This window comes from Sander lucioperca, chromosome 20 (genome assembly GCF_008315115.2).
Source record: "Sander lucioperca isolate FBNREF2018 chromosome 20, SLUC_FBN_1.2, whole genome shotgun sequence".
NCBI classification, from domain to species: Eukaryota; Metazoa; Chordata; class Actinopteri; order Perciformes; family Percidae; genus Sander; species Sander lucioperca.
In genome coordinates this window covers 23,234,578-23,244,986 of record NC_050192.1, presented here as the reverse complement: position 1 = coordinate 23,244,986, position 10,409 = coordinate 23,234,578, and the positions used below count along the sequence as shown (strand labels likewise).

The window sequence follows — 10,409 nt, the reverse complement described above, 5'->3', positions numbered from 1 at the left end:
TAGTTTGAAAACACTGCAACATCTCTTTTTGGTATAATGTGTCACCTATTCTGTTCTGTTTCTTTAAAGTTATTTAGTTTAAAGAAACTGTTTATTCATCACAAGCAAAAAACGTTATGAATAACAAAGGCAGATTAACCAGAACCTGTGACTGTGTTGCTGATAGGTTGCTGACAGGAGGTTTAAAAGACTACATTAGTGATTAATTATATATGCAGCAACTTGTAGTTTATGTGTTACTATTTTAAAAGCCCAGAAATTCAAACCAAAACTTACAATGTATTTGTGCTGTGGTCACAGCCCTGTCCTTGTGCTGACTAATGCTCAATATGACCCTCTGCCTCTCAGCTACCTGCTAAAGTCATTGATATGCAAATAGGGTCACCACAGGCAGAGAGTAAACACATACACACAGACACACACACATTGCACCAATGGGGTAGAGGGTATTCTAACAAAGACAGACACCCACTTGGTGCATGTCAGAAGGGCATATCCTCTCAACAGACATTACATTAATAACTAAGACTAAGTAGAAGCAATACAAGAAACTTACCACAACAAAAATCTTTCGGAACTGACTGAAGTATTGACTAAATTAAAACCTTCTATAGAAACAATCAAAAGCAAAGGGAAACTTACCAAGATAAACATACACAACTTAATGTATTTAACTGTAACACTGTTTGAGGAAACACAGGTATTGTTTATGTCAAGTTTTGAATGACAGCTGGACAAATGTACTGTCTGAAATTGTGCTGACCTCTTGACATTTGAAGTGAGTTTAGGGTACCTGAAATTAAACCCATAGACTCCAGATTCCTCCAGCTGTTCAGCAATATTACAGGCATGTGTGTGAAAAGTTTGGGATCTCTGGGACCATGTTCTGAGAAGTTCTGATGCTTTTCATACTGCACAATTAAACACTGTTTGGGGACCTCTTGACCTAAAGAAGCCATGTCGACCTCTAGACATTTGAAGAGGATTTAGGGTACCTTCCCATGCACCCAGAGGCCCCATATTCACAGGAGCTATTCAACAATACTGCAGGATTGTGTGTAGAAAGTTTTGGCTGTGTGTGACAATCTCTTCACACGATATGATGCTTCTCACACCGAAATAAGGTTTGACCTTTCAGCTGAGGTGCTGCTGAGGTCATGTAAACCTTGCAAACTCAAGTAAAGAAAGGCATAAATAACAGAGGAAGGTCTGTGGGACAGTTAGCTAAGAAACCTACAATCATTGTCATATTTACAGTTACATCAACTGAGGCATTTTAATATGCTTCCAGAATTCCCAAGAAATAATTTCAAGTCTTCATTGCAACAACATTTTTGGAGTTAAATTGGTTCCAGCTCTGTATCACAATGAAAAGATGACAAGATCCAGTGAAATTCTGGAGGTGAGCCCTGAAGTTCCAGACCCAGCCATAGAGGCCGTAACTGGGGCTTTGGATGGAGCATGAGGGACATGGAGCATGGGCCACTTACAGGGGCCTGTAGGTGAGTCTTTAAAATGGGATGTGTGATCAAAATTTGAGGAAACACAGGTATTGTGGATGTCAAGTTTTGAATGACAGCTGGACAAATGTACTGTCAGAAATTCACTGTCAAACCATATGCCATTGAGCATCTGTGAAAGTGATTGATATGCAAATAGTGTCATTACAGGCAGAGATTCAACACATACACGCAGTCACACACAGACCAGTGGGGGAGAGGTCTTAAACAGCTAAAGAAATTGTGCTGACCTCTTGACATTTGAAGTGAGTTTAGGGTACCTGAAATTAAACCCATAGACTCCAGATTCATGGGAGCTGTTCAGCAATATCACCGGCATGTGTGTGAAAAGTTTGGGATCTCTGGGACCATGTTCTGAGAAGTTCTGATGCTTTTCATACTGCACAATTAAACACAGTTTGGGGACCTCTTGACCTAAAGAAGCCATGTCGACCTCTAGACATATGAAGAGGATTTAGGGTACCTTCCCATGAACCCAGAGGCTCCAAATTTACAGGAGCTATTCACCAATACTGCTTAATTGTGTGTGGAAAGTTTGGGCTGTGTGTGACAATCTTTTCACACGATATGATGCTTCTCACACCGAAATAAGGTTTGACCTTTCAGCTGAGGTGCAGCTGAGGTCATGTAAACCTTGCAAACTCAAGTAAAGAAAGGTATAAATAACAGAGGAATACAGGGAGTGTGTGGGGCCTGGAGGTCGAGACCCAGGCCTGGAGGGACTTAGTGGGGCTCTCTCTCTCTCTCTCTCTCTCTCTCTCTCTCTCACACACACACACACACATACACGTCTATGTTACCAACAGGGGACTATCAGGCTACACCGACCAAGTGTGGACTTCTTTTTCTGGTCATTTAAAAAATACAAAAATAGAAAAGAACATTTACTTTTAAGATCTTTTTTATAATATTACTGAAAATAGGATTTTTTATGTTTTTTTAAAAAATTGCCAAGAGGGGACTTGTGGGTTAAGCGATGTCTGTATGTTAAAAAGGGGACCTCCATTTACTGAAGTGAAACTGTCTGTACCTATTCTTTCAATGATTGTTTGTTTACAGCAACTACTTAGTTTATTTCAAAGATTGATGATTCAACTTTATTCAAACATTTCTCTGTTATACAAATATTAAGAAATAATCAGGCCACTTAAATAGAGAATAAACATTGTTTTACCTGCAAATCAGAAGTGCCTTGACTGCATGCACTTATATCAAGGACTGAATTACTAGCAACAGCATTGGTTTTATCAGGTTCCTTTATATATAATATACTTTTAAAGTTACATTTTAAAGATTAGCATACAATTCAAGTTCATTTTTACTTTTCCTTTAGTTATTGAGAAATATATCAGTGTGCCTTCCGCTTCATGCAAATTCTCAGTTCCAGTGTTGCAATCCTGAATCATTAGACAAATGTCATTTCATCTTGTCTGTTCACCAATAAAAATAAACGTTATGTGACTAATATTGCAGGTAAAAAAGTTAAGTGTTGTTTCCCCATGACACAATTTATATGTGCTTCTTCCATCACAAATGTCACCTTCCTGTTGTTGTCAGACAGTTTGAGTTTTCTGTCACTGTGTTTTGTGTCCAGTGTGAGTTCACAGGAATCTGACGAGAGAGGAGACACAACACAGCTGCAGTTATTAACCAATCAGCACTTGATGATGACATCAGAGGGTTGAATGAGTGATGTCACAGATTGATGAATGAATTAAAAACACACTTACACTTCCTCACCTGGTTCAACCATCTGACTCCAGCAGCTCACCCTGAAAAGAAATAAAACAGAGAGAGCTGATGGTGACATGCACAGAGATGTGAATAACCTGATTTCTCTGTGTGCCATGTAGACACACACAACACACACACACACACACACACACACACACCACACACCATACACACACACACACACACACACACACACACACACACACACACACTTCTGATTCTGACAATCTCTTGGCCAGCAGAGAAGGCCTGCTGGCCCTGACGGTCCACCTCTGATCTACAGATTGAGTCATAACAATAATATTCTGATTAATAGTGGATGGCTTGTGGGTGAAATAACGTATAAATAATGAGGAAAATGTAACTGAACATAGCAGAGAGCAGAACAGACTATGTGCGCATTTACACATAGTTATCATTAGATTAGTGTCTCATAGAAAAATGACATCATCATTTACAGAGACCCAACAAGTGGACCTTTCTCTGTAGAGAAACATCAACATTACATCACTCTTACACACACATATATTGTGTTTGCACCGCAGCGACTAGGAAAGAGCATTTTGAGAGACTTTTTGAACTTAGAAAAGACTTAGAGAAATAATTGGTCCAGACGTCAGTGTACGTCTCTGATCGATCACGAGTTAGGGCCCTATGAAATCCGTTTGATTGTTTTTCAAATTGTTTTGCCATTTTGGATTTTTTGGATTTGCTTTTCTTTTCACTTCTAAGCAGTATTGACCTTTAAAAACTCAGTGACAAACTCACAATTCAGCTAATATGCTGTATTAGCCTACCTAAATAAAAGCAAATTGGATGCTCCCCTATAACGACGTTGAGGACACGGCGATCTCGGTTGTCAGAGGTTTCGTCGACAACAACCAAGATTTTCTTTCCACGGATCTCTTGCAGCACTTTTTGCATGTGCTGGTCAAAGACCCGCGGCAGGTGGGTCTGCCTGAGGGTGCTGGCGTTTTCTGGGAGTGCGCCTCCCTGCTTTAAATGTTTAACAAGAAACGGACGTATCCTCTTCATTTTCTCTAGTGGTATGTCAGCTTCAGCACACATTGCAACAAAATCTTCCACAAACTCATGCCTTGCATCTATTGATTTAGTCGTTGTCTCAATGGTAACCTGGAGGGATTTGCCCGCTGTGGATTTAGCTTTGTTGTTGAGATGAGCTTTTGCTTTCAAATGGTCGTTACATGTGTTTTTGCAGGTCCAGTCAATTGTATGTTGACAAAAACTTACAAAAGAGTTGTTGTCCAGACTCATAGTAGTCGTTGGGGTATTGTTCAGCCCGGTATTTAGCAGTCAATTGAGAGGTCTTAATTTTTTTTGCCACCGTTGGCTTATCAGGAGCCACTTGCTTCGTCATTTTTTTCCCCCATGCAACAAACTCAACATGAACGTGAGGAAGTATGGTTACTAGGCAACATGTTTAACAATGCCATTTGGCCACGGTTCAGGTAGAGACCTTTCTACACTTAAAAACTTTAAACTGAAAAATGATAAGGAAGTAAAACAAACTGTTTATTTAATATGTCAAATTCCGTGCGATTCTGTGTGTATAAGAGAATTCCGTTTTCATGTGATTCCGTCCGCGTTTTCCGCATCACGGAAATCATAGGACCCTACATGAGCCATGCAACTGACATTTTAAACCTCTAGCTAACTAGTCTGCCGAAAAAGTAGATTAATGCTTCATCCACACACTCTTGTTAGTGTAGAAAGCACATTGCTTTGTGCTAAGCTAGGCTAAACCTGTCCTGGACCTTTCTCTGTCGAGTTGAAACTGATTTGATCCCGGGAAAGAGGGGAAAAAGGATGTTTCTTAAAACCACGGACAGTTCCTTTAACATACAGATATCTGTCAAAACTACATCAAGTATTAACAAAAGGGAGTTATCATTTTAGTTCTTGGAGATGTTCTCCTCTAAAACTTCCTACACAAATATCTCATTTTTGTTCATCAGTGTTTGTACCTGAGAGTGTCCAGTCTCCAGAGAGGATCCTCCAGTCCCGCTGACAGTAGCTTCACTCCCGAGTCTCCTGGATGATTGTAGCTCAGGTCCAACTCTCTCAGATGGGAGGGGTTGGAGCTCAGAGCTGAGACCAGAGAAGAACAGCCTTCCTCTGAGATCAGACAGCCTGACAGACTGCAAACACACAGAACAACACACAGGAACCCTCTGTCAACACGTGGAGCCATGTGTTTGATTGTTGTCCAGGTACAGTTTGGTCCAGATAAAGAATACATCTTTAATATCATCTGTGGTATTTAATTATTCAACAACAAAAGCAAATGCTGAAAAATCCTCATGGAAAGTAACTCTGAGTCTAGAAATTAATAATTATATAATTAATAACTACTGCCTACTAAGTTTATCGTATCAACAGACACAAAGGTACATGTTAACTGTATACCAACTAAAGTTAATCAGAGTTTAAATGGTCATCAGTTGAATGGGTTAATAAATCCTAACCCGAGAGTCTCCAGTGTGCAGTGTGGACTCTTCAGTCCAACAGAGATCTGCTTCCCTCCTGAATCCTGCAGGTTGTTGTTACTCAGGTCCAGCTCTCTCAGACTAGAGGACTGGGAGCTGAGAACTGAGGACAGAGCTTCACAGCTTCTCTCTGACAGGTTACAGCCACTCAGTCTGGAGAGACAACAGGAAGGAAACAAGTTATTTATTTGAAGTCCTGTTAAAAGATATCAGCATATTTATTGATGAATAAATCCCACTTACAGAGCTTTGTTGGAGGCTTTGACCACTGGCAGCAGCCTCAGAAGAGCCTCCTCTGAAGCAGAGTATTTCTTCAGGTCAAACACGTCCAGATCTTTCTCTGATGACAGTAAGATGAAGACCAGAGCTGACCACTGAGCAGGAGACAGTTCATCTGTGGAGAGACTTCCTGATCTCAGGGCTCGTTGGATCTCCTCCACTAGAGAATGATCATTCAGTTCATTCAGACAGTGGAACAGATTAATGCTTCTCTCTGGAGACAGATTCTCACTGATGTTCTTCTTGATGTACTCAACTGTTTCCTGATTGGTATGTGAGCTACTTCCTGTCTGTGTTAGCAGACCTCGCAGAAGATTCTGATTTTTCTGCAGTGAAAGACCCAGGAGGAAGTGGAGGAACAAGTCCAGGTGTCCATTTAGACTCTTTAAGGCCTTGTCCACAGCACTCTGGTAGAAACATGATGATTTGTCTCTTACCACATCAGACCACAGGCAGGTTGCTTCTGACAGCAGGTTGACTCCAGAGTTGGTGAATGTCAGATGGACATGAAGAGCAGCCAGAAACTCCTGAACACTCAGATGGATGAAGCTGAACACCTTGTCCTGGTACAGTCCTCTCTCCTCTTTAAAGATCTGTGTGAACACTCCTGAGTACACTGAGGCTGCTGTGATGTCAATGCCACACTCTGTCAGGTCTGATTCATAGAAGATCAGGTTGCCTTTCTGCAGCTGCTCAAAAGCCAGTTTTCCCAGAGACTCGATCATCTTCCTGTTGTCTGGACTCCAGTGTGGATCTGTCTCAGCTCCTCCATCATACTTGATGTTCTTCACTTTGGACTGAACCACCAGGAAGTGGATGTACATCTCTGTCAGGGTCTTGGGAAGCTCTCCTCCCTCTCTGGTCTTCAGTATGTCCTCCAGAACTGTAGCAGTGATCCAGCAGAAGACTGGGATGTGACACATGATGTGGAGGCTTCGTGATGTCTTGATGTGGGAGATGATTCTGCTGGCCTGCTCCTCATCTCTGAATCTCTTCATGAAGTACTCCTCCTTCTGTGGGTCAGTGAACCCTCTGATCTCTGTCACCATGTCAACACACCCAGAAGGGATCTGATTGGCTGCTGCAGGTCGTGTGGTTATCCAGAGGCGGGCAGAGGGAAGCAGATTCCCCCTGATGAGGTTTGTCAGCAGCACGTCCACTGAGGTGGACTTTGTAACATCAGTCAGGATTTTAGTGTTGAGGAAGTCCAGAGGAAGTCGACACTCATCCAGACCATCAAAGATGAACACAACCGGGAACTCTTCAAACCTGCAGATTCCTGCTTCTTTGGTTTCACTAAAGAAGTAATCAACAAGTTCCACCAAGCTGTACTTTCTCTCTTTCAGCACATTCAGCTCTCTGAAGGTGAATGGAAATGTGAACTGGATGTCCTGGTTGGCTTTGCCTTCAGCCCAGTCCAGAGTGAACTTCTGTGTTAAGACTGTTTTCCCGATGCCAGCCACTCCCTTTGTCATCACTGTTCTGATTGGTTCATCTCTTCCAGGTGGGGCTTTAAAGATGTCTTCATGTCTGATTGTTGTTTCTGGTCTGTCTGGTTTCCTGGATGCTGTTTCAATCTGTCTGACCTCATGTTCATGATTGACCTCTGCAGTCCCTCCCTCTGTGAGGTAGATCTCTGTGAACATCTGATTCAGAAGGGTTGGGTTTCCTGCTTTAGCAATCCCCTCAAACACACACTGCAACTTCTTCTGCTGGTTAGATTTGAGTTTACGCTTACAAACTCCTACTGGACTTCCTGAATGAATACATTAAAAAAAGCTCATTAAGTAATTTTGTAAAGATATTTGGAACATATTTTGGTCTCCGGAGACATTAGTAAATGACTTAAATTAGTCCAGCAAGTTAAATCTTTAGAGAAATCCTCTTACTGCTCTGCAGACGGTCAGCCAGCTTGTCCTGCTTCATTCTCCTCAGGAAGTGCAGTGTGATCTTCAGAAATGCCTCTCTGCTTCTCCTCTGCTCTTCATCCTCATTCTTCCTCTGACTCTCTGAGCATTCTGGGTAATCTGGACTCAGAACCTTCTGGATGTTCTTCAGCTCGTTCTTCACAAAAGTGAGGATGTTCTCCTCCAGCAGCTGGAACAGAAGATTATATTATATGAGCAAACATCAGATACTTGTTAGACAGACTGACAATCCACTGGCCTGAAACGTGCAGCATGGAGATGATTGTGAAAAGAATAGATGTAAAAGTAATTGTTGTACATGTACTGACCATAAAGATGGAGTCCAGGTGTGTTTGATGCTGCTGGGCAGACTGAACACTTGGGACCACTGAGCTCTCCTGGTCCACTCTGTGGAGGAATCAGGAAGAATTAGCTCACATCATGTCTGTCCACACAGAGACAAACACAAGGTAAAGGTCCTGTGACCTAAAGTGTTGATTACAACATTGAATCAGATGGTTTCCCCTGACATTAAAGTGTTGGTGGTACTGCTGATCCCACTGTGAATCAACAGAAACAACTAAGAAGTAAACAAGGGCTACAACATTGTTGACCTAAAGGACTCCTGAAGCAGCAGACTGGTATCATGAGGCCAGGAGGTCTGCAGCTTCTGTGGTCATGGAAAGAAACTAGGGGTGCACGATTCAGATTGTCACGATTCAATATCGATTTTTAGGCTCAAGATTCGATTAAAAATTGGGTTGACTCAAAAACGATTCTCGATTAAAAAAATGATTCACAGTATATAAATATAGTTACTTTTCCTATGTGAATGCAGAGATGTTTTTTTTATTAAAAAATATGAATCGATTTTTGGAATTCTATGAATCGATTTTGAATTGGTAGAGCTTGAATCGCAATATGAATGTGAATTGATTTTTTTGCACACCCCTAAAACAAACATTCGTAGGTAGAAGAAGTTTGGGGAGTCTGTTGGCCTCAAAACGATTTTGACAAACCATCAGCCGACTCAGGAGGGGGAAGCAGAGCTTAGATGGCCTGTTTGTAGTTGGGGAGAACTGCTGACCTGGACTGAGGATACTGTTGGATGGTGGTTCCCTTTAATTTTCTTCCCCTTATTGACTTCTGATCTGACATTCAACTGGCAAACCCGCATCCAACATTTGGAAAGAATTTTGCGTTGTGACCAATTTGGGTCAGGAGACTTGGGGGGGAAAAAATCTGGTCATGAACCCACTCACTGAAACTAGGCCTTAAGTGTCCAGACTCAAATGGCAGGAGTCTTCTTATGACAAATAGTGTCCTGACCCAGGTGACACAAACAGTTACCAGGGTAACCCAGGATCGCTGGTTCTCCAGGGGGGATGTGCAGATGAAGTTACCCTGGAAGGGACACTCTGAGGCACATACATCCCAACCATCCCCCTGGTATTCCCAAACCAAATTGACATCTACAGACAGGTCTTACTGGACAGCTTTCAGACGTGAGAATATAAATATATGTGAAGAAGAAAGGTGCTGAAAATAAATTTCAAAACTTCTCTTGATACATAAAAGTTGAAACACGAATCAGCAATATTATAATATTATTAACAGCTTACCTCTTTTCAGCAGAGGGTTGTTGACCTTTAAAGTTAATAAAGCGTTGTTTTGACCGGTCACTCTTGAAGGACACACAGCTGGGTCCAGGTTCAGCAGAGTCTGGTCTTTGATGGATCCTGTTACACAGAGAGTAAGACCAACAGGGATGGAAATTCACTTTTTAGTATTCAGACACAAAAACTGCTGGAGATACAAGCAGCAACTAAAATATGATTAACACAAAGAAGTTTAACAAACTATACAAAAGATTGGGTTAAAAAGCTAAAACACCAGAGAATATATTGGACCAAACCAGAAACAATATTTACCTAAAGTCAAGAGTTAAAGACTGGTTTAACTGGACAACTTTCAGATGTGAGAGTATAAATGGATGTGAAGAAGAAAGATGCTGAAAATAAACTCCAAAACTTCTCTGGATACAGTTAAAAAGTTAAAACATGAATCAGTAATATTATAATATTAACAGCTTACCTCTTTTCAGCAGAGGGTTGCTCTCCTTTAAAGTTAATAAAGCGTTGTTTTGACCGGTCACTCTTGAAGGACACACAGCTGGGTTCAGGTTCAGCACAGTCTGGTCTTGTGGGAAAATGGGAAGATTTTGCCTTAAATCAGGAAAAGAATGCCTACTTCAAATACTTTGTCTGGTGGGGACGTTTCAGTGATGATGTTTGTTTATTTTGGTCTGGGTAAGAAGCAGAGTCTAAAGAGTTCCATGCTTTTTTGAATAGCATTAATCCCAACATTAAACTATCTTTGGAATATAGTAAAGATTGTATTAATTTCCTTGACCTAACTATCTTTAAAGACGATCATGGTGCCTACACACTTCAGTATTTAGA

At 41.3% G+C, this 10,409-nt stretch overlaps 1 protein-coding gene across 1 annotated transcript; it reads right to left on the bottom strand.

The window, feature by feature from the left end:
- Positions 1-3,109: 3,109 nt before the first annotated feature.
- LOC116056954 (NLR family CARD domain-containing protein 3-like) lies at positions 3,110-7,976 on the bottom strand. Its single transcript, XM_035996012.1, has 5 exons — positions 7,930-7,976; positions 6,005-7,796; positions 5,741-5,914; positions 5,240-5,413; positions 3,110-3,292 (listed from the first exon to the last, which is right to left on the bottom strand). The coding sequence occupies exons 1-5, from the start codon at positions 7,964-7,966 to the stop codon at positions 3,247-3,249; spliced, it is 2,223 nt and encodes a 740-aa protein (XP_035851905.1). The 5' UTR covers positions 7,967-7,976; the 3' UTR covers positions 3,110-3,246.
- Positions 7,977-10,409: the final 2,433 nt, after the last annotated feature.

What these genes read in the sequence shown, in the direction of transcription:
- LOC116056954 (XM_035996012.1), bottom strand. Translation starts at nt 7,966, where the DNA reads ATGAAGCAGGACAAGCTGGCTGACCGTCTGCAGAGCA. An exon ending in AAAGCCTCCAACAAAGCTCT is followed by an intron (nt 5,915 to 6,004) that starts GTAAGTGGGATT and finishes TTGTCTCTCCAG; the next exon opens with ACTGAGTGGCTGTAACCTGT. An exon ending in TGCACACTGGAGACTCTCGG is followed by an intron (nt 5,414 to 5,740) that starts GTTAGGATTTAT and finishes GTGTGTTTGCAG; the next exon opens with TCTGTCAGGCTGTCTGATCT.